The sequence below is a fragment of the Pristis pectinata genome, chromosome 26, assembly GCF_009764475.1.
Source record: "Pristis pectinata isolate sPriPec2 chromosome 26, sPriPec2.1.pri, whole genome shotgun sequence".
Lineage (NCBI taxonomy): Eukaryota > Metazoa > Chordata > Chondrichthyes > Rhinopristiformes > Pristidae > Pristis > Pristis pectinata.
In genome coordinates, this window is record NC_067430.1 from 25,004,559 (window position 1) to 25,030,180 (window position 25,622).

Genomic DNA, 25,622 nt, shown 5'->3' on the forward strand with positions numbered 1-25,622 from the left:
TAGAGCAGAAAGGTTTTCGTGGTGATAGTGTTTAGATGTGTAGAACTGAGAAATAGCAAGGAACCTGTTACCAAGTTTGGCAATATATTATAGATCACCAGTAGTAAGAAAAAAGTTATGCATAAAGACTAAGAAGTTAAGAGAGTTTGCAGGGTAATGACTGTAAATATAGGAAGTTTAGTAAAGCAGTTTAGAATGAGACAAAGATTTCAAAAAAAGTGAAGGGATGCTAGATTGCACTGAGTGTTTCTTTTTTCAGTATGTTGCAGTGTAATTTTCATTTTAATAACGTAAAATATTGCATATGCTGTAAATCCAAAACAAAACCATAAAATGCTTACAAAACAATGAGGTCCTTTGGCATCTGTGAACAGAAGAATCGCTGACATTTCAAATATGGAGTTCTCCTCAGACTGGAGGAAATTGGGTAAATAAACATCTTGTGGGAACTGGTAGGGCTGCTGTCTTACAGTGCCAGCAACCTGGGTTTGATCCTGACTGCTAGTGCTGCCTGTGTGGAGCTTACACATTCTCCCTGTGACCTTGTGCGTAACCTCTCCACGTAAAGGCATTATAAGTGACTACTCTTCAAATTCAAGCAGACCCACACTATAAAATGGGGGTGTTAATGTCCAGTCATTTAGTTAGTTCAGCATTCGAACTATACAACACATCAAAAGCTATGCATAACAATAGTTGCACCTGCCCAAACTCAAAGGGTCACCTGCCCAAACTGTAGGAAGTAAATTTGTCTTGTACAGTGATTAGTAATAACTACAGTATTAAAAAGGCAATTATTCAATATTTTCTTGTTTCTTCCTCAATTCACTCACCACCTAGATGAAAGCAGCCCACTTGTCTGGCATGCCCTCCACCTCTATGACCATTCATTTCATCAATTTCCAGCACGTCATAGCTGCATTATGCACTCTCTTCAAAATACGCTGTAGTAACTTAGCATGGCCAATCCAACAGTATTTCTATTTCTTACAAGGGGCATTAAACACCTTCTGTTGAAATTCAGTTCCAATGCACAAGCCAACTTAACATGGCAACCTCTCATTTTCTTTCATTTTTGCCAGGACTAAATCCTGTAACTCCTTACCATGAGCACTGTGGGACCAAATTCAGGACTTCCTACAAGGACCGCCACTATTAAGGTGGCAGTTCATTACCACCTCTTCAAGGGCAATAAATGAAGGAAAGTAAATGCTGGCCTTGCCAGTGGCACCCACATCCTTAGAATTAATTTTTAAAAAGCCCCAGGCCTTTCACTACCCCTGGTACTGCATGTTAGTCATCAAAATGGTTGCTGAACAAATCTCAGCTTCTATGAATGTCTTGCTTTCAAAGACCATTAGAAGGCAGAAGAAAATACCAGTAATTAATTATTTAATCTGTACCCACCTCCAGGCAAGATGCAAATCCGTCCTTTCCTGCAGAAAACCAATCTCTAAGCTAATGAATGAGAATTAGCCACTTGAAAAAAATTACAAACATGAACTACATCCTGTTATTTCGGTACATCCGTGAAGAACAATACAAGCCCTAACCCTATAATTTTACCTTCTAATTCTTTATTAATGCAATTTTATTTTTAAAAAAATAAGACAATTGCAGTTAACTGTTATTTGCTTGGGCTGAAATGCAAGCTAATGTCAATAAGATAAACATTAATAAACAATCAATTCTCAGAAAAGTAACAAAAACTGGAGATAATGAATTCAGGAATCATAACAAACAGATTTAAAGATACCCTGATGTGCTCCAAGAACAACCACAATTTCAAAGCTGATGTATTGCAAGTTTAAGTTAACAAGAGGTGGAAGAGAAAAGGTGAAGGGACAGTTCTGACAAAGGGTCTTCAACCTGAAATATTAACTGTTTCTCTTTCCACAGATGCTGCCTGACCCGAGTGTTTCTAGCATTTTCTGATTTTGTTTGTGGAAGAGAAAAAGCCGTTCAGTCCACTAAGTGTACTCACTTTATCCGAATCTCCCAAATTCCAGATTTGTTGCAAAGTGTGAAATTAGCTGAGTGCCTGGGAACAAGGGTCTCTGTAGAAACTGCAAAGCAGCTATTTATGCTGGTCTTGTACATCACTATCTAATGTCAAGCCATCCCAAAAGGTACATTTTCTGTAGAGAACATATAAATTTCTCAACCTATTTTGTTTCTTGAAAGTAGAAATAGGCCAACCAGCATCCAAAGGTTATATTCTTAAATTTCTGAAAGCTTATTGATAAAGTAGTATTTCCAAAGCCCCACATGTGCTTAACCATTTATTTTGAATAGAGGATCATTGCATTATGTGCCATGGCTCTGCCAATCAAGTTGGGTAGCTACTGATAGCTACCATGATAAGTGCAGGCAGCATAAACATATATCCCATCTGCAAACTTTCCTGACTTGGAAATACAATTATTCCTCCACTGCAGGGTCAAAATCCTGGAATTCTACCCTATATTGCTGTGAGAGTACCTTCACCACAGGATTTTAACTGTTCAAGGCAGCAGCACCATCAAGGAAATTAGTGGTAGTCAGTAAATGCATTCTTTGCCAGTGGCAGACAGATTTCTTGTCTGAATAAAACAAAATTAGTGGAGCTTCAATAATGTCACAACTTGTTTTTGTAGATAAACCAACAGTGCCTGTTTAAGTCCCCTGCAACTGCATAACACAATTTTCCCTAGATTGGCACAGAGTAAATAAAGACTCAAAGTTCTGTGGAATTTTCGAGAAAGTAATTTCTCATCTAAAACATTATGTTTATGAGTAGGCTATTGTCATGAAAACTTTCCATAAACACAGTTTGGAGAATGTTTGACGACTTACCAGCTGTTCCCTTGGCACACCTTCCTCCCTCCCCGGAGGCGAGTCTGACTGCAAACAGAATAAATATTAGGTTAGAGCATCATCTACTGGATGGCTTGTAAACTGAACTACATCATCCTAATTGACACCATAAGTTAGCAATGTAATTCTGCGAAGGCAGGACAAAGTATTTGGGTGGAAATTGAAAGTATTATTGAACCAGGAACCCTGCCTCTAGACAATGAATCTCTCCATTTTCCTTAGTTTTACCAGTTTCTTCCTTTTTGACAGTACTTGCATCTTCTACAATATTGCCATTATTCTATTAACCTTTGCAAGTAACTTGGGAATGGATCAGGCTGATTCAGCTTAGAAGTTCTTTTCCATTTTTCTGCAAAAAGTCTTTAATAATTCACATAAGGCAACCCAGCAACAACTGAGAATGCAGCAAAGGGAAATTTGTTGCAAATTTTCACCTCACCACTACTATGGCGTAGCACATTAAGACATCAGCATGTTCTCCTGAACCGCCTGTGACAATTTAAACTCCACACCAAGACTCACTACCTTTTCACTTCCCATGGTGACTAACTGTGCTTATTGTAGGAAGTAGTAACTGGGAATAAGCATTCTTGTACATGGCTCAGTGACATCACCACCTTTTGCAACACCAAATGAGCCAAATACAAGTGAGAACTCATCTCTACATTACCCAGACACAGTAAGAATAAACATGTTGGGTTTGAACATTTTGATACCAAACGAGGATTAATTCTACTTTAATGGTAATTCCAAGAGGCTTCTCATTATTTATTTTAAGCAGAATTTCATGTCTTAATAAGGCAATGAATAGTTGCTAGGAAAACCACAGCATGTCTTATTTTCCTTCTGCCTTTTTGTGTTTATCAAATCTAAGACTAAGGAAGAAATGAAAAGAACTTGGAAGAGGATATGGTTACGCTTTTGAATCCAGCATCACCAACAATCTCTGTGTGGACAAGTATGCATCAAATGAAGCACATAACTTTCTCCAAACTGCCCATGCACTCAGCCTTAATGGGAGTTTGCAATTTTTAAAGCAGTCACACAAAACACTGTACAAACTCCTATGGTTATTTGCTGCTATTTAGTTTGAAGTTAAAGTGAATTAATCAATATCAAAGACATTCAAAAGCTGCTCAATCATTGCTCACACAGATTAGCGGTCCTAAATGCTCACATTAATTACAGCTGTACAATTTGCTCAATTTGTACTTTTTACTTAAAAGCTGCTCAACAGAGTGCAAGGGACATGTTTTGTTTAGCTTTCCCCACCCTCCACAGACTGCAGCCAACAGTTTTTGAAGAAAGCCAAGGTACATTAGTCCATTTTCCCTATGGATCTGCTTTTTCTAATACATTTCCTATTTTCAGAGGATCAGGTATGGTACTTTCTGATATCCAATTCTCACTGGTGCCACAAGTTTTTTTTATTCTCCTGTTATATCGTTTTCCTAAATATATTTCTAAAATTGTGGTTACAGTGTTTGAAACATCGGCTTTTAAAACTAATTGAGTAATTACTCTGACATGATAACTTTAAGTGAAATTTTCAGAATTGTGTACCATTCTTGCTGAGGTGGTGATGGAAACTAATTCTACAAATAATTTGAAAAAGTGAATTGGACAGGTCAAAAACTTAGACTAACAGATAAAAGTAGGGATGTAGTATTAAGAATAATTGCTCTTTCATACACCCATTCCAGGCACAAAAGGCCGATTGCCCACTATCTGTGGCATAAATATCTGTGAACTCTAGTAATTTTAGAGGCTTATCAAATCTGTGTCAACTGCTCCAGTGAAGATGCTAACCTATTCACTATAACCTGATTAATTCCATTAATTAGTAAGCACAGGAACTAGCTAGGAATACGTTAAGCCTTGATATTGTGATACCAATTAACAACTTACATTTAACACTCAACATTTTGGCATCACTTCTAAACTATTCACTAAGCAAAAATGGACAAGTGGAGCACATTTCTATAATTTGCCATCAAATGTACCTAGTTTGGTTATTCATGTGAATAAAGAGAAAGGATTTTGATAGACACCAGCACCCGTCAAAATCATAGTAGACTGACCACTCTCACCCATCACATTTGACTCAAACATCAGAAACCCAGAAATCACAAGAACCACATTATATTCATACTGGAATTGTTTTGGTTTCGATTCCCGAAGATCTTGCACAGGCAATTACCACGAGCCCAGGTCTTATGTGCTTAATGAAAGGTCATAGAACCAGGTTTAAATCTATATAAAAATGACTGTAGCTACAATAGTTCCATCATTCTATCCTCTACTGAACTTATTATTCCCTTCCATATGTTTCAGAGTCCTGCACCACCAACAGCAGGCATCTCATGGCACCAGAAAAATACCACCAAAACCATCTCTGCCAAAGCCTCCAAATTCATTGGAAGAATAAGCAAACCAATGTCACTGTCCTCTCCCAGACCAACAGCTCTGACACTGAGGCCGTGGTTAGTCTCAGTAGGTTACACAGGGCCAGTCACATCATTGCATGTCCAACACCAGACTCCCAAAACATTGGGAGATTACCAGGTGTATAGACAAAAAGATTCAAGGATGTGCTCAAAGCTCCCTTAAAGAACTTTAACGTCCCCACTGATTCCTGGGAACCTCTGGCCCATTACCATTAATGTGGAAAATCAGCATTCACAATGGTATTGAGACCATTCATTGGCAGCACATGGAAGTCCTGTGCAAGTGGCGGAAGCAGCACTTGCACACCACTTCACAAGCTACCCACCCACCCGCCCCATCAGCCACCTCCTACCCCACCTGTGGAAGAGTCCGTGGCTCCCTCATTGGCCTATTAGCTATTTAGGAACCCACAACACCAGAGTGGTTACAAGTCATCCTTGATCTCAAGAGACTGTCCACTGTCCAAGAAGAAAGATGTCCAAACTTCTGGGTTACGTTGAACAAACTCATACACTTTGGATTGCCCAAAAATGGCTCCAATGTGTCATTTGCAATGGAAGGTTTTGTTCACACCATGTATATTTAACAATTTGAGAAACTACACAGACTTGGGTTGCTATGTAACAAAACAGAAACATTGCTCTACTTAAAGGTTACCCATTTCAGAGCTCCTACAATGAGACTCATAAAATTTCAACTGGCGCTGTGCTAAAAAAAACAAAAGTAATGAGGAATAAATATATAATTCAAAGTGATAAATACTACAAAAGGAGCAATTCAAGGCAACTGTATATACATCTCCCTGAACATCAGGCATCTGTCTTCAAGCACAAAAAAAATCGCAAATTAGTTTCTTGTTTGAAGAACCTAGTTCTGAGAAGTCATCCATGCCATGGAAACCCACATTCCTTGTAATTACTCCTTAATTACATATGCAGAAGTACGTCTAGAATTCCCAAGTTCACCATTTGCTAGCAGAGGATAAGAAAATAATCTGCAACCAAGCATAAGAACCAAGCCTGAAGCAAAGTAACACCTTTGGTCCCACCAAAGCCACTCCGACTTGTCCCCAACCTCGCCATCAGCTGTTGCTCCTCAATTCAAGCTCAATTCTGTGCTGCTGTGTTAAGCTTTTAAAAACCCTGAAAACAAAAGAACCTACATTCACGTTGTGTCTTCAGGATGCTTTCCCACTAATAAAGAATGTTTGAAATGGAAGGAGATCTAGTAGTCAACATATGCACAGCAGGGACCTACAGACAGTTAGGACACAAACTGGAAAATCAGCTTTGGTAGCTTTGCTTGAAGTGTAAACTGTTCAGAAGACTAAAACTTTTTTTTCCATTTGCAAAAAGTACCATGAGATCTTCTGTCAACTTGACAAGGTGGCTGGCTACACCATGCAAAACTAATCAGCAAGAATGGCCAAATTGGATCAGTTCCCAATTCCTGTCTGAAGGAGCACATTGTGGAGTGCATAATCCATCTCCTAGACAGATCCAAGATTTAGCAGGGACAATGACCACAAGACAACATGCTGCAGTTGCCAGACAGCCACAGGCAGCAGTTCTAAACATACAAGTTTAGTCAGAATCTTAAAGATTCACAACTAAAGCTTACAAATTATCTGTAGTTTTTACTTGGAAGAAGCAAGTTCCAGTAGGATCTATAATACTCTTGTAGAGCTCAGAAGTGGCCACCAGCACTAGAGTAGCTTGGAAATATGCAAGAGTGTGTCACCAACCCCCAGGCAAAACTGAAAAGATTGAGAAATCTAAAACCAGGAGTTATAAATAACAGACAGTCTTTAACAAAATTCAATAAGGTATTCAGAAGAAACTACTTAATCCAAAGTGTGATCAGAATCTGGAACTCATTTTCACATGACGTACAAGCTGTTCCCAGGCAATGAATGGGTTCCATTTACACAGGCGTCCATATGTCGATTGTCCATAAGTTGGAAAATATACCAAAACAAAAAAATCACTCATTATGGTAACTGTACCTCCATAATATTGTAATAACTGGCATCAAAAACACTGATAAGAAACAATTACTAAAAGGGTAGAGAGGAAACTAGCTCTGCCATCCATAGGAATGAAGGCATGTGTGTGGACTTTTACAATTTAATATTATGGGAACTCATTCGAATGTAGAGGTGTCCACCAGTCGGTCATTCGTAACCCAGGGACAACCTATAGTTAAGTCAGGGAGTACAGATACTCTTGAAGGGAAGCTGGATGGGCACATGAGGCAGAAAGGAATTGAAGGAAATGCTTATTGGATTGAATGAAGTAGTGAGGAGGAGGCTTGTGTGGAATATTAACTACAGCATGGACCAGTCAGACTGAATGGCCTGCTTCTGCGCTGAGAACTATACACGGGGTGACAGTGGGGTGAGTGGTTTCACAGTAGCAACTTTACTCAGAGAATAAGTACAGGAGACCAAAGTTTACTGAAAAAATAAATCAAACAGTGACCTCAGGTGTTTCACTGACAGGTGTTTTGTTTTTTCCGTAAGCCCATCGTGTATGTGTGTTTATACCACACATGTTGGCTGATTGCTCCCACAGAACTCCCCAGCTACAACATTTAATAGACTGGGACAACTCATCCTTATCATCAGGGGATTGCTATAGTATATTGAGGTGACGTGGCAGTTAACAGGCTCAGAACAGAGACTGCTGGTGTGCACATCGTGCAGCAAAAGAAAACAGTCAAAATTTCCAGTGTTTATAACAGAAATCCTCAATGAGGTCAAAAAAAAGATTTAATTATAACTGGTATCAAAAGAGAGGATCTCCCACTATTTACAGTATGCCTGCACGTGAACAATGAAACTACATCATCGCATGATCCATAAATGCAAATTTCAGAACTAAGTCACTGTGGTGTTGGAAAACTCAGTGGCAGCAATGCTTTACCTTTGTTGCTGATTGAAATAACTCGAGACCAATTTTTATGTAACAAATGTTCTGCAAGATGCAGTTTCACAATGCGCCAAAACAGGAAGTGCAAGGCCAATCAAGGTTGCATACTATCAATCTACAGAAAATAAAATCTTCAAGTGAGCAAATGCAGTTCCGGGGACACAAATGGGTTATACAAGTTTGATCACAGATGGTTCATTTGTCATAATTCCAGGTATTCCGATGTGTATTGTTTGTGCCACGTATTCAAGTTTCCTTTGTACAAGCACAAGGAAGCCTCCTTTATCATTTGACAGTGTGCTGAGACAATGTTAATAAGAGGTTTAATTGAATACAGTGAAGAATGTATTTAATAAAAATGATGCATATTTTTTACCTTCCAGGAGGCCATTAAGTGTTAATAATTTACTCAAAAACAATGGAAAATAGTGCTGAATTAGGTTGTATTGGTGAAAAGCTTTATTGCTTCAACCAAGGGTGCTGAGTCAATGTAAATCCAATCTGACTTGGAGTTAGGGGCCAAAATTATACTGGAATGAAGTCGAGAAAGAATGCCAGGCCTCCCTCTGTGGAATAAGGTCAAATCTTTATTTCCAAGTTAACATTCCAGGATTGGTATTCTGAAGTAATTTCATTTTTGCAATGACCCTAATTTTGTGTAGTGTCAGTGCAATGCCAAAAAAAAATTGCTACCTGCCGTACTGGGTAAATGCATCATTACCTGATGCTCCAGGTTACTTGCTCACAAAGCGACAAGTATAGCACTATGTCTGCTCAGTACACCTATGCGCCAGCAGCCAGGCACAAGCTTTATCATGTCTCTAATTTCAGTGGGGGCCACATGATTTGAAGCAAAAACTACACAGAATTAATTGCCCATTGTTCTGTGGGCAGATCACAATCAGAGTATCACTGCAGCCAGCCACCATTCTAGGGCAAAAGGCACCACCTACAGGGCAGGAGGAGAAAACTGTGGAACTGTGGAAACAAAACGATGAGAGGTACCTTCTTGGAAATATTTTCCACAAAAATACGACATCAAGAGTTCAGGGCCTGCATGTTCCAATTAGTGTGAAGGGCAAGGCTGGTCGGTTTCAGGAACCCTGGTTGACGAGAGATATTGAGGCTCTGGGTAAGAAAAAGAGGGAGGCGCACACTGAGCAGAAGCAATTGGGAACCAGTGGATCTCTTGATGACTATAAAGTGTAGGAGTGAACTTATGAGACAAGTTATGAGGGGCAAAAAAAAAGGAAACAAGGAGGATCCAGCATGCAAGGTGAGGCAAAATCCCAAGAGATTCTATAGGTATATTAAGATTAAAAAGGTGGCGAGGGAAAGTATAGGTCCCCTTAAAGATCAGCATGGTCGACTGTGTGTGGAACCAAAGGAAATGGGTGAGATTTTTAATGAATATTTCTCTTTAGCTTTTACTGTGGAGAAAACTATGGAAACTAAGGAAATGGGGGAAATGAGTGGTGTTGTCTTGGACCACATACGAATTAACAGGGAGGTGGTATTGGAGGCATTAAGGTGGATGAATCCCCAGGGCCTGATCTGGTGGATTCTCGGACCTGATGGAAATTGCAGAGGCCCTTGCAGAGATTCTTGCTTCATCTCTCACCAAAGGTGAGGCTCCAGAGTACTGGAGAGATAGATAGATATATACACACACACACACACACACACACACACACGAATAGATGTATTGATGAATTTTTATTTTAAAAATATACATTTAGACACACCATACAAAAAGGATAGCAAAACCAAGCCAGGAAACTACAGACCAGTGAGTCTGGTGGGCATTCTGAGGGGCATGATCTACCAACATTTGGAGAGACAGGGTGTGATTCAGGACAGTCAGCACAGCTTTGTATGTGGCAAGTCATGTCTGACAAATCTCTTGGAGTTCTTCGAGGAGGTAACCAAGAGGGTAGATGAGGGCAGGGCAGTGGATGTTGTATTTCTGGACTTTAGCACGGCCTTTGACAAGATCCCTCATGGTAGGCTAGTTTGGAAGGTTAGATCGCATGTGATCCAGAGGGAGATAGCGGATTGGATTCATAATTGGCTCTACGGTAGGAATCAAAGAGTGATGGTCGAAGGTTGTTTCTCAGACTGGAGACCTGTGGTGAGTGCTGTGCCACAGGGGTCGGTGCTGGGACCTTTGTTGTTTGTAATTTATATATGTGAATGTACAAGGCATGGTTAGTAAATTTGTGGATGATACTAAAATAGATGGTGTTGTAGATAGTGTAGAAGGTTATGAAAAATTACAGGGGGATCTTGATCAGCTGGGTATGTGGGCTGAGGATTGGCAAATGGCTTTCAATCCAGATAAATGTGAGGTATTGCAATTTGAGAGATTAAACCAGGGTAGGACTTGTACAGTGCACGGTAGGGCCGTGGGGAGTGTTAGGGAACAGAGGGACCTAGGAGTGCAAGTCCATAGTTCACCAAAAGCAGCGTCACAAGTAGATAGGGTGGTAAAGGCATTTGGCACACTGGTCTTCATCACTCAGGGCACTGAGTATAGTAATTGGGAAGTTATGTTTCAGCTACACAAGATGTTGGTGAGGCCACACTTGGAGTATTGTGTACAGTTTTGGTCATAGGAAATATGTTATTATACTAGAAAGAGTGCAGAAAAGATTTACCAGGATATTGCCTGGACTTAGGGGCCTGAGTTACACGGAGACATCGCATAGACTAGGACTTTATTCACTGGAATATAGGAGATTGATGGGTAACCTAATAGAGGTATACAAGATCATGAAGGGCATAGACAGGGTGAAAGCACACAGTCCTTTTTCCCAGGGAGGGGGTGCTAAAAACAAGAGGACATAGGTTTAAGATCAGAGGCGAGGGATTTAAAAGGAACATCAGGGGCAACTTCTTCACGCAAAGGGTGGTGTGTATTTGGAATGAGCTGCCAGAAATAGTGGTTTGGGGGGGGGGGGGCGGGGGGAGAAACAGAGGGTGCACATTAGCAACATTTAAAAACCATCTAGATAAGTACATGGATAGGAGAGGTTTAGACGGCTATGGGCCAAATGCGGGCAGATGGGACTAGCTCGCTGGGCAACATAGTCAGCATGGACCAGTTGGGCTGAAAGGCCTGTGTGTATGACTCTATGAAATCCCCAGCCTAAAGACAGTATGCAAGGATGGATGCAAATTGATGTCGGTTGTTGCACTGACATCTTGGTAAGATCAATCGTCCCTCCCATTTCACTTCTCCCTCATAATACGCAATCTTTCAATCACCAGCCTTTGCAATCAGAAAAAAAATTAGGAACCTGAAAGATGATCGACTCTAAATCACAGTTGTTTACAACTATTTAATTTTTCTGGTGCAGTGAGATGTTATAATATCACATTTTTCTTACAGAATCAATTTCAATGGAAATTGATGCCATGATACAACATAATCCTATGTTAGTAAATCTATGGAATAGATTAAAAGCTGAGCAGGGATTCTGGTCATATACAAATTTTCACATCTGTTGAATAAGATATCAACCCAAGGACCTGTCTGGATTCATTAGGTGAACAAGACATGGTACTGTTTCAAAGGACAGGGGACTTGTGCCCAGTGCCCTAGGCAATACTTCTGTCCAAGTTTACATTATGAAAATAGATCATCTGGTTATTTCATAATGCTGCTACTCGGAGCTTGCTGTGTATGAAATGACTACCACATTTCCTACATATCAACAGTAAGTACTTCAAGAACACTTATTTGATTGAAAAGCCCTTTGGATATCCAAAAGGGACATGAAAGGTAATATTAAAATATGGGTGTATGTACAGTAGTTTGGAAAACACAAATTGAAGATACACAAGTGAAAAGTTGCGATTCAATGGGATTTCTCCATTATTAGGGACTGGGTAGGAAATAGGGGCATTTGGGTTATCAGAAGGGCCATTAATACTAGCAATGGCAAAATGGGATGTCAGCTTCACACGAGTACTGCTAGAAGCATTCCTTTCACCAGGGCACTTTTGAAGGGTTGCTTCTTGATGACACTGTAATGCCACTGCAAACACACAGGATCCAGGCTTGTTTCAGCAATCTCATACGCTTCAAGTTCCAATGTTATTACTTTGTTTTGCATTAGACTATTTTGAAATAATCACCATTTTCTCCTGCAATTTGGAAACATGATTTGGTTTCACTAAGTTCTCTTCATTCTCACTCTCTATCAAGTTGCAAGTACTTTCAATCCCCGTGCAGGCTTCTTCTGGGGCTTCTAAAGTTCTTATCAGTTATGAATCTAACAAAGTTCCAATGACAAAATGAGCTTGGCTGATACTTAGTTATCAACCAAGGATTGATTGTTGTTTGGACCTTCCTGCATGCACAATGTCTGCTACGTTCATCTATGGTACAACCATGCATAGTACACATACATTTGCTCTTTATTCCAATCCGGGTGGATCAATTTCTCTTCAATGGGATATTGCTGAAAAGTTCCTCCATCAGATTGGAAAAGACGGAAGTGAGTTGAATGAGCTCTGCTGAGTTGGGCGACTTGACTCATCCATCACATTAACGAGCCAATGCAGAGTGGTCCGTTTTGTAGTAACTAGCTTATTTTGGTTTCTCCTCCTATCCCTCATCAAATTGCTGGATGCAACAAACTTATTTATTGACATGGACATGCTCACCAGAACTAGTCCAAAGATAACTTAGTTCCTGACCAGCCAGTCAAAAAAAAAGCTAAATGACAGCATCCCATGCTCACAGGACATTTCAATAAGACAAAGGAGTATATTGCCATTGTTTCTGTGAAAAGGTTTCCCTCTAGGTGAGGGGGTGGACTACAGATTATTCCAAAAACATATATAACAAAGAGAGATAGAGAAAATAAACTCAATTATTACATGTGTTCAAGTCTGACCTTCTAACCTCTGGCCAGTTAACAACACAGGGAAGAGGGTGTGGAAAAAAGCAAGGCAGAGGTTATAAACATTCACTTTTAATCCATGATGAATATTAGACAAGAATAGGAGAGTTTCATGTTCCATACCAGTCTAGCTGTTTATTAGATGACAAAAACTGCCACAAAACGCAGAGTACTGATGTTGAGGGCAGCAAAGTGGTGGAGCAGTTAGTGCAGCTTGGGCAGAGCTGTAGGAATTGTGGTTCGATCCTGACCTTGGGCACCGTATGTGTGGAGATTACACGTTTTGCTGTGACATGTGCATTTCCCCCCACATGAACCAGGTTCTTCCCATGTCACAAAGCGTGTTGGTAAGTAGGTTAATTGGCAGGTAGGTGGCTGAAGAATCAAAGGAAGTTAAAAGACACCCGAGGAAGAATAGGTTACAGGGAAGTAAAAAGGGGGAATGGGATCACTTTGACAGTCTCAATAGGCCAGATGGCATCCTGCTAATATTGTAAGATAGTATGAAGAATATGCAGTATTAAACATGTGGAAATGAGAATACATGTCAAGAAATTATTTACTGCATTTTGCTGAAAATCTCAGGCACCCCAGGACTAAGGTGTATAAAACTGAGAGGCTTAGGCAAGGTGAACCTCCCTTAGCTAAAAGGTTAATAACCAAGAGATACAGATTTAAGGTGCTTTAAATAGCAAGGTACCAATTTGGTGGAACACCAACCAGCATCTGAAAGAGATAACTTGATTGGAAGCTCTGTATTAAGTTCTTATTCACTACTAACTAATCTTTCCACTTCACATGTCAACAGGTTCACCTCCAGCAGTTGCTGGCTTTGAGGATTTGTCGCATTCACAGGTTTTGCATGAATCTCTGATAAAGATGTAAATTACTGTACTTTACCAATTTTCACCTAGATTTGAGATGTGTCCACCTGCTATGTCAGTATGCCAATAAAAATACACTGGCTACAGTGGACTTCTATCCACAAAGATGTAACTGGAACAATTTCAATGATTTTGTCAGAATGATGTCTTTCTATTTTCCCAAGTGTTCCCTCTTTAAAGAAAATGATATTTTTATTTATAAAGGGAATGATTCACAAGCAGTGTAATAAGTTGAAAAAATGTCACCCTTCAAAAGTTTTCCTATGGACAGGCCATCTGCAATCTTTGATAGTCCTATCCTACAGTCTAAAATATTGTGTTAAGGAATATTCAAAGGAAAAGTAATCCCATTCTTACAGAAGACAATTTTATAAATACCTAGCACAGAAAGGATATACTGGTAAATCTTCAAACACCAAAAAATACAGAACCTATACCATCTGTTAAATTTCTAATAATCTTATCAAAAATTTGGCTTCCCTTCCCCACACCCCTCACTCCCAGTCTGAAATAGATTCTATAGTTCTTTTCTAAACAAAAAGGTCTGCAAGTTTGTTCCTTGCACCACATGGTGGCGCCAAATATCCATTTAACTAACTCACCAAGCACATTTTGAATGCTGGCAATCGTTGCTGCATTTATACATTGCAATTTTGATTTATTTCATACAAAAATGTCACAAGTTCCTAGTAAATAAAGGACTGAACCAGGCTATTATGTCCAGGTAGGAACGCAAATGTTTTGACAGAATATGCACAGAACCCAAACCCACTCAGCCCGGGTCAGATAGCCAGGCTACAGTTTGCAGCCTTCTTAAACAGAATCAAATGAAATCATTTGGATTGAAATAAATTTAAGCTATTTACAAAGTAGTGCCACTACAAAAGGCCCTGAAGAACTTAATTTGCTGCACAAAGGTCCAAGCTGAGCTTTCAAAGGCATAGTACGTTTGCCAGTAATTATGCCTTAGAATCAGAGTCCTTCAGCACGTAAACAGGTCCTTAACTTCACACAAAAAAAATGTAAACCTGCTCACATAAATATTTCAAATATGGATTTTACATTAAATTCTTACCTCTTTTTAACAAAGATGATGGCCAGTGTGGATTCAGCAGGTTAAATGGCCTCTTTCCATGCTGTATCTCTATGACTTTACATGTGCATATTTCAATGCTGATCTACACTATGTTTAAGTTAATTAAAGATTATGCTTTAACTTTGGTGGCTGTAATCAAGGAGAATACTGTAATGCAATTGGCTGCCCAGCCAGTTTCATAGAATCATAGAACAGTACAGCACAATACAGGTCCTTCGGCCCACAATGTTGTGCCAACCTTTAAACCTCGCCTAAGACTATCTAACACCTTCCTCCCACATATCCCTCTATTTTAAATTCCTCCATATGCTTATCTAGCAATCTCTTGAATTTGACCAATTTACCTGCCTCCACCACCACCCCAGGCAGCGCATTCCATGCCCCAACCACTCTGGGTAAAAAACCTTCCTCTGATATCTCCCCTGAACTTCCCATTCATTACTTTAAAGCCATGCCCTCTTGTATTGAGCATTGGTGCCCTGGGAAAGAGGCACTGGCTGTCTACTCAATCTATTCCTCTTAATATTTTGTACACCTCTATCATGTTTCCTCTCATCCTCCTCCTCTCCAAAGAGTAAAGCCCGAGCTCCCTTAGTCTTGCTTCATAATGCATACTCTTTAAACCAGGCAGCATCCTGGTAAATCTCCTCTGCACCCTTTCCAACGCTTCCACATCCTTCCTATAATGAGGTGACCAGAATTGGACACAGTACTCTAAGTGTGGTCTAACCAGAGTTTTGTAGAGCTGCATCATTACCTCACGGCTCCTAAACTTGATCCCATGACTTATGAATGCTAACATCCTATACACTTTCTTAACTACCCTATCCACCTGTGAGGCAATTTTCAGGGATCTGTGGATATGAACCCCCAGATCCCTCTGCTCCTCCACACTACCCAGAATCCTGCCATTAACTTTATACTCTGCCTTGGAGTTTGTCCTTCCAAAGTGTACCACCTCACACTTCTCCGGATTGAACTCCATCTGCCACTTCTCAGCCCAGCTCTGCATCCTATCAATGTCCCTCTGCAATCTTTGACAATCCTCCACACTTCCACACCACCACCGACCTTTGTGTCGTCTGCAAACTTGCCAACCCACCCTTCTACCCCCTCATCACTTGGTGTCATCACTACTGCTGGCTGCCAGGGCTCTCCTTGAAATGACAATTGGGGCCGGTATTGGGAACGGCAAAGCTTCCATCAGACTACTCCATCTTCTGCCAGTCTTCAAGGTGAGTGGCAAGTGCCATTGCTTCACCACTGGCCCAAAATTCTGACTCTTCACAACTAGGAGAGGGGAATCAGTTTACATTATCGGCATTCTCCAGAGATGGGCACTGTTTGCAACAGCTGAAGAGAAATATCAATCCAGCATAGTGTATATTTTTATAACCGACAGGCAAAAGACTGATTGTTAACCGTTCCCCATGTGATATCATCCTCTCCAACCACCTGTTCAACTGATAGAAGAATTACTGAGGAATTGTGCCAGATTTCACAAGACAACTGGACAGAGTTAAGCTCATTCAAAAAGCAAACCAGATACAATTTAAACACAAAATCTGTAAAGAGCCAGAAACACAGATTTAAACTGGTGTGCAAACTGAAACAGCTCTTTGCATTGTGTCATAGAGGAATACAGCATGGAAACAGGCCCTTTGGCCCAACTCATCCATACTGTCCAAGATGCGCACCTCAGCTGGTCCCATTTGGCCATGTTTGGCCCATATCCCTCTACACCTTTCCTATCCATGTACCTGTCCAAGTGCCTTTTAAACATTGTTATTGTACCTGCCTCAACCACTTCCTCTAGCAACTTGTTCCATATATGAAGAATTTGCCCCTCAGGTCCCTTTAAATTTTTCCCCTCTCACCTTAAGCCTATGCCCTCTAGTTTTTGATTCCCTTTCCCTGGAAAAAAATCTATGTGCATTCACGCTACCTATGCCCCTCATTATTTTACACACTTCTACAAGGACATCCCTCAGTCTCCTACATGCCAAGGAATAAAGTTCTACCCTGTCCAACCTCTCCCTATAACTCAGGCCCTCAAGTCCTGGCAACATTCTCATAAGTCTTCTCCACACTCTTTCCAGTTTACGAAAAACGATCAACTATTTAGCTACTTTGGAGACACAATCAATTAAATCAGAAATCCCACTACCATTAAAAAGAACCTCCACGAGAGGACGAAAGCATAATTGAGGGCGTGGTTGTGAAGTAGTCTGTGAAGTTGGCAGGATAAATCACCCAGTCACATTCGCACAGCTCACACTGTAATAATTCTTCAGCGTTTACTGGTTTTGAGCAATAATGTTGTGTGTTCATTTTCACTGCCCATGTAGATACTTGTACTAGGCAATGAACCTGGTCAAGTGACAGACCTCTTGGTTGGGGAGCATTTCCGAGATAGTGACCACAACTCCTACTATAGCCATGGACAGGGATAGGAGCAGACAATATGGGAACGTTTTTAATTGGGGGAGGGCTAATTACAATGGTATTAGGCAGGAACTTGGAAGTGCAAATTGGGAACGGATGTTCTCAGGGAAATGCACAGAAGAAATGTGGAGGCTGTTTGGGGAACACTTGAATGGAGTTCTGGATAGGTTTGTCCCACTGAGACAGGGAAAGGGTGGCAGGGTAAAGGAACCATGGCTGACAAGAGAGGTGAAACATTTAGTCAAGAGGAAGAAGGAAGCATACTTAAGGTTTAGGAAGCAAAAATCAGGCAGGGCTCTTGAGAATTATATGGTAGCCAGGAAGGAGCTTAAGAAGGGACTTAGGAGAGCTGGAACAGGACATGAGAAGGCCTCGACAAGTAGAATTAAGGAAAACCCCCAAGGCATTTTATATGTACGTAAAGAACAGGAGAATGACTAGAGTGAGGGTAGGACCACTCAGGGATAAAGGGGGAAACATGTGCCTGGAGGCAGAGGAGGTAGGGGAGGTCCTTAGTGAATACTTTGTTTCAGTGTTCATTAGGGAGAGGGACTTTGGCAAATGTGAGGACAGTGTAGAACAGGCTATTGTGCTGGAGCATGTTCAGGTTAAGAAACAGGTAGTGTTGGAGCTTCTGAAAGACACTAGGATAGGCAAGTCCCCAGGACTGGATGGGGTATACCCCAGGTTACAAGGGGAGGCAAGGGAAGAGATTGCTGGGGTGTTGACGATGATACTTGCATCCTCCCTGGCCACAGGAGTGGTACCAGAGGATTGGAGGATGGCAAATGTTGTTCCATTGTTCAAGAAAGGTAATAGGGACAATCCTGGGAATTATAGATCAGTGAGTCTTACTTCAGTGATGGGCAAGCTATTGGAGAGGATTCTTAGGGACAGGATTTATGAGATTTATGACTGTCTCCAATAAACAGTTTTATTGGAGACAGTCAGCATGGTTTGTGAGGGGCAGCTTTGAGGAGGTGATAAAACAAATTGATGAAGATAGAGCGGTGGATGTGGTGTATATGGACTTTAGTAAGGCACTTACCAAGATTCCCCATGGTAGGCTCATCCAGAAAGTCATGAGGTATGGGATCCAATGGAGACTTGGCTGTGTGGATTTGGAACTGGCTTGCCCACAGAAGGCAGAGGGTGGTAGTACATGGAGAGTATTCTGTCTGGAGGTCAGTGACTAGTGGTGTTCCATAGTGATCTGTTCTGGGACCCCTCCTCTGTGATTTTTTTTTAATAAATGACACAGATGAGGAAGTGGAGGGATGGGTTAGTAAGTTTGCAGATGACACGAAGGTTGGAGGTGTTATGTAGAAGATTGTCGTAGGTTACAACGGGATATGGATAGGATGCAGAGTCAAGCGGAGAAGTGGCAGATGGAGTTCAATCCAGAAAAGTGTGAAGTGATACACTTTGGAAGAAAGACTTGAAGGTGGAGTCAAGGTTAATGGCAGGATTCTTAGCAATGTGGAGGAACAGGGATCTTGGGGTCCAAGTCCATAGATCCCTCAAAGTTGCCACACAAGTCAATAGGGTGGTTAAAAAGGTATATGGTGTGCTGGTCTTCAATAGTCAGTGGATTGAGTTCAAGAGCCACGAGATAATGTTACAGCTCTATAAAATTGTGGTTAAACCACTCTTACAGTATTGTGTTCAATTCTGGTCACCTCATTATAAGGAGGATGTGGAAGCTTTAGAGAGTGCAGAGGAGATTTACCAGGATGCTGCCTGGATTAGAGAACATGCCTTATGAGGAAAGGTTGAGCAGGCTAGGGCTTTTCACTTTGGAGCAATGCAGGATGAGTGGTTACCTGATAGAGGTGTACAAGATTATGAGGGGCATAGATAGAGTGGACAGCCAGCACCTTTCCTCCAGGGCGGCAATGGCCAATACTAAAGGACATTGATTTAAAATCAGAGGAAAAATTAGGGGAGATGTCAGAGGGGAGTTTTTTTTTTAAACACAGAGTGGTGGATACGTGGAATGCACTGCCAGGGTGGTGATAGAGGCTGATACAATAGGGACATTTAAAAGACTCTTAGATAGGCACATAGAAGTAAGATGGAGGGTTATAGGCTGTGTAGGAGGAAAGGGTTAGATTGATCACAGAGTAGGTGTTTATATAGGTCAGCACAACATCGTGGGCTGAAGGGCCCGTACTGTGCTGTTATGTTCTATGTTCCTTCTAGGATTTTGGAAGACGAATTCTGGTTTCTGTTCTGTAGACATAACGTCCATCTCAGAATCATTCTGATGATATAAGATTGGATGCTTTTGTCTTTATGTATGCTGAAATTACATACTTTACCCATGGAACAGAGAAAGTAATTATTACAGCACTCTTGAACAAAGTATTGAATAACTATATTTAGTCAAACCTGTAAGAAAGAACAAGGGGGAAGCTGATTAATTTGCAACTGCTGGTGCCTGATTACGGAACAACATTGTTGTTGTTTTTGAAGGCCTTTGGTTCCATTGAGTTCACCTTGGCTGGAGAACAATATTTGACATTTTTGGAAGGTGGAAGAGTACAACCTGCAGGATGAGAGATGCTTGACATTTCCTTTCAAAGCATCTCAGATTCCCTAGTCACCATTTGGAGCCTGCGTGACCCAACAACTACCCAGGAACACACTGCATGTTCACCACTGGCGTGCTCTACTTTTCCATTTCCATTTAATGTGATCTACTGATTTAGCAAAGAGCCATTACCTAGCTGAATGTATGCACTGGGCAGAAAATCTCCTGGTGACAATGGTATATATTTTATGAAAAAATATCAGTTTGGCCACAACTGGACAATTGCATCCAATTCTGGAGGTACAGTGAAAAATGTGTCTTGCATACCATGCATACAGATCAATTCATTACACAGTGCATTAAGGTAGTACAAGGTAAAACAATACAGAATGCAGACAGGAGGAAAAATTATTATACAGGAAGCAGTGAAGGCAAATTTAGTCGTTACAATCAAAAGGGAGCAAAATAATTATCTGAAAGAAAAGAATGTGCAGGGCTATGGGGAGAAGGTGGGACAGTGGGACGAGCTGGACTGCTCTTGCTTCAATCTAGTATGGACCTGACAGGTTTAAAGTCCTCCTTCCATTCCATTCTCAGAGAAACCAAAAAAAAAGCACCTAAAGCTGTCTCCCACATTACCTAATGGTATGCTCTTCCAAATCTTTGACTTGATCAAATGGCCAGGATCATTTCCCAATACTATGTCTGGTATGGTCCCTTCCCTTGTTGGATCATCTACATGCTTTGTCAAGAAACTCTTCTGGATGGACCTAATAACTTCTGCCCCATCTAAGCCTCTGGCACTAAGGGAGTCTCAGTCAATACTGGGGAAATTAAAGCCACCCACTACAACAACCTTGTTGCTTTTACAGCTTTCCATAATCTGCCTATATATCTGTTCTTCCATCACCCGTTAACTATTGGGAGGCCTATAGTAAAACCCCACCATAGTGATTGCACCTTTCTTATTCCCAAGTTCTATATATTTTGCCTCACTGGATGAGCTCTCCAGGATGTCCTCTGTAAGTGCAGCTATGACATTCTCCCTGATCAGTATGCATCCTATTGTTTTATTTGAGCGCGCAAGAACCTTTCTCCCCCCAATGTTCTCCTCAAACAGTATCCCAAACAATTCAGCAGGACCTTATCACATTCCAGTTTGCGGAATGTGCCCAAATTGGCATTTACATATACAAAAATAGAGTTGTGACTAGATTTCAAAAGGAGACACAAGAGACTGCAGATTCTGGAATCTACCCACCCAGTCCCTCCTACACCCACCCCACCCCCATCACCGTTTCTTTCTCCTCCTCACCTACTCTATCTGCCCATCACCCACACACTCCCCCCTTACCCCACCGTTTCCATCTGCCCTCCCCACCTCCCTTATTTGGTTCCATGCTCCACATTCCTTTCCTCTCAGATTCCATCATCTGTAGCCCTTTGTTGTCTCCACCTACCACCTCCCAGCCTCTGACACTATTTCCACTTTTCCCTCCTCCATCTGCCTATCCTCCCCCCCCCCCCCCCCTACATGGATGCACCTAACACAGACCAGATCTTGCTCCACCCCTTCCCCTCACCTCTTTATACTGGCCATCTCCTCTCTACCTTTCAGCCAAAATGAAGGTCTCCACCCAAAACATCGGCTGTCCATTTCCCTCCACAGATGCTGCCTGACCCGCTGAGATCCTCCAGCAGTTGCTTTTCACTCTACGTTTCAAAAGTATTTCACTAGCTATAAAATCCTTTGGTCTGACCAGAAACACACATTTCAACTAATAACAAAGCTTCTTAGGAAGAAAATCTTTCTGTTTTTGACAATGTTTCATTAATAATAGAGCTTGAATAACTCCGTGACGTAATGAAACAACTATTCACTAAACATATTGACTATGTTCTAGATGAAAAGCTGCATAGAGGCAGGACACCAAGGAACAAATTGAGAACAAATAATGAAATGGCACTAAATACTGGCTGGGGAAAGATTATGTGGTTCTCAACAAATCAATATTCAGACTTCCACTAAATCTAATTTGCATTAAACAGCCTTATTCAAAAGCAGATTAATCCAAGTTCTCAGTCCAAACTTGTAGTGGGAGAGACTGTGGAGCACAAGGCACAAACATGTCAGACAAATTAGAAGAATTCAGAAGTACAAACCAGAAAGTATTGAAAATTAAAAGAAAATTTTCTGTGTACATATATACACACACACACATACATATATATATAAATAAACTGCAGCTAACTACAGAGCTGAAGATGATTTCACACAGTGATCCACTATAACCCCTAGAATCTCTGCCATGATCAGCATAATGTCTTTTTGTTCCATTTGATTCATACTCTCCTTTATGATTTTCACCTGAGCTAATAATTTCATTTACATGCATATTAAATTGGTGTTTATGCTTTCTACACCGATAAGCCAAAATATTAAAATCCTTCTAAATCTGATTATTTGTACCTGAAGTACGGTCTGAAAAATTGGTAATTTTGTTAGTGCACTTAATTAAAAATGCAAAATAGTAAGGCTCCCTGCTGTATGTTCCTTCTAATCTGAAAATCTTATTACCCACTTTTAAATCAATTTCATACTCACTCACGTAGTCTCCTATTCTTTAACCTATTACCATCATGAAATTTTCCTGAATATCCAAAGCTTTAAAAGCTGCAGCCCTCCATTGCTCCAGGTTAGTTAAATATGATCCTACTGTCCTGAATCATTGCCAAATCCTCCAGATCAGAAGATTGTTTCAAAGTCCTTACCTGCAAGCCAGAATAATCTAATTTGTCTATAGTTTCCTGGCATGGCTCGCAAACTTCTAAAGCAATTACAAAACAAAAATCACAAGATTAAAATAATTTGGCACAAGTCAAAATAGCCTTCAAGGTATACCCGAGTAATGCATTAATTCCACTAACAGTTTCACATTGTCAGTTTCTCAGGTGGAACATAGAACAGTACAGGAGCAGACTCTTCGTCCCACCATTACTTGCAGCACCCATTGAGCCAACTAGTTTTCAAGTGATAACTAGGATGAACTTAAACTACAATAGGTAACTTTACCACCTCCTTAAAAGAACACATTTGTTCAAATAACTAAAGACATTTCCCTTCAACTGCTTATTATCCCATGGGCAATTGATTAATACTGACCAGGAAGAGTCTAGGCTCACTCACTGGTTCACGTTGTTAAGAGATCTCCTAGAGGTCCAGGTTGATGCAATACGCTTTGACTTCACTGCCCCAAGGCTGAAAAGAATAAAATTCCATCAGGATTCATGATCCCAATTTCCCGTTCTCTAATCCCTGCTGGAACTGCACCTGCAGATTATCAGAAGGCTGAAAGAAATAAGCATATTTATGATAACTCCCACATTTACTTGGACAAGTTGCAAAAGATAAGACACCTTGTGGAATTACACCATCATCTCTTTATATCATTCAGAAAATTTATTTTCTGTGTTTCTGTATTGGGAGCTATATCACAGAAGATAACTTTTCCCAGCAAGCTCTCAAATACACTAAAATACTCAAAGTTTAAAGTACTCCCAGAAAAATGTTATACAGTACCACCTGAGAAGGTTTAGTCCATCACTTATGCTTAGATAGCATGATTATGTATCCTAAAGATTGCCCAGTGCTACAAGTACTATTCAGTTCTCATATTGTGTGTTATCTTTATATGAATTCATAAATTTCATAGTGCACACCATAAATGGAAAGATTCAACAGGGTTTTGTGATGAATACAACGAATGAAGATTATGCATTTTTATGGACCGCCATTTACTTTTAAGACAAGGTATCAAAAGTAAATAATGTATGAACAAAAAAACCTGAAGCATTAACTGTTTGATTTTCCACAGATGCTGCTGAGTTTTTCTAGTATTTTTATTTCAAATGTATGAAATCGTAGCTCTCCATGCAATATAGCACTTCCCAGATAAACTGGGAAACCAAATACTGTTCTTGTGGATATCATACTAGCAGTTTTTTTTTAAAAGAAAACATCTTTACGAAGGACTGATTTAGCTCTACAGCTTTGTTCAAAATGAACAAGGGCTTCCCATTCAAATACTGCCATTGGCAGGCGATACAGGATGTAAAGTGTCTATGTTCACAATGTAATGGACTTTTCTTCTGCTGTACATGCATTCTGCATGGCTATTATACTTTAACTTTAAAAATCAAATTTGAAATAGTGAAGTCCTTCCCCTAGCTTCTTTCCAATCTGAAAATGGTGCTTTTAAACTAGGTTCATAAATCAGCATCACAAAGCTTCTATTCTGTGACTATCCTTCATCTTGTCACTCAACGTCCTTGAAAAATCCAAAATAGACCAGTTCAAATTCACTGTTTGACTAGAAAAGACCTATGAAACCAGTCTTACAAACACAGTTAATTCAATTGTTTTGCCTTTCAATCCACGTTTGCTGGTCTGTTCAATTTCCAAAGGGCCTTTCTTAACAAAAAAGTTATTTTGCCTCATTGGCAGACAAATCACAAATCAGTACTCTTCAAATCAGAAGAAAACAGAAATTCAAAATGTACATGTGCCAATCAACAGGAATGCAAACTCAAATGTCATGGCTCCCAGAGGTCCACGACAGACAGCTGTGACCCACAAGCAATACTGTAAGGAATAATAATTTGGACATTCCTGAAGTTTTATCATGTGTCGTGTGGAATAAAATATTTTGCAGCCTTTGTTAAATTTACAATCTACGTAATGCATCCACATTTTGTAGATACATTACATCCAAATGAGAAGAAGCATTTCACTCTTCTCTTTGAAACACTAACATTGGTTTCCTTAGCCATTAATATAACTGGTTAGAGAGGAGCATTATATTAGTAAGGCATACAGTATCAAGCAGTCACAGTCCCAAGTACTAGGTCACAAATGCAAAGATTTAGTCTAATCCAGGACTGATAGCTTCTATTCAATTACAACTGTAATAAACCCTCAGCACTGGATCATCACACAGTCTAGACCTCTGTAATTTAAACACCTGAACTTGATTACCTTTCAAATTTGTGAAATCAAGATTTCATAGAGTGCTATGTGCAATGGAACTACAGAGACTGCTGACAACTTCAATCTTTAGCACCTGGTCCAGAAGTGTCCCCATGAAGTTCAGACCAACTTCCCAGGATCGCATTTCACCTGATGTGAAAAATGTGCGTTCCCATTCATCTATCAGCCTCTGCATCCATCACGTTAAGCGATGCAATGCAACTCTTTCAAATCAAAACTATTTTAGCTCAAAACCAATTTATGATAAATTTTCAGGGAATGTCTTCATTATGCAAGTAAATATCTCAAAATGGATATTCAAAGTCCTTTTCTGAAACAAATTATAAAGTCAGCTATTGAATGGAAAGAGTCAAAATAAAGTTGAAAATGGAGTAGATGAACAAATGAATCTAGGGATATACATGCCAAAATCACTGAGAAGAAATTAAGGTTATATTAAGAAAGCAAACAGCACTGGGCTGCATTCCCATAGG

At 40.3% G+C, this 25,622-nt stretch overlaps 1 protein-coding gene across 2 annotated transcripts in view; it reads right to left on the bottom strand.

The window, feature by feature from the left end:
- Window positions 1–25,622, bottom strand: part of pex14 (peroxisomal biogenesis factor 14) — a 193,024-nt gene that overhangs the window by 158,801 nt on the left and 8,601 nt on the right. For both annotated transcript variants that reach the window (XM_052039288.1, XM_052039289.1), the window contains one exon: window positions 2,836–2,883. In XM_052039288.1, coding sequence (XP_051895248.1) covers window positions 2,836–2,883 — 48 coding nt within the window. Of the gene's footprint in view, window positions 1–2,835; window positions 2,884–25,622 lie in introns of those variants that run through there.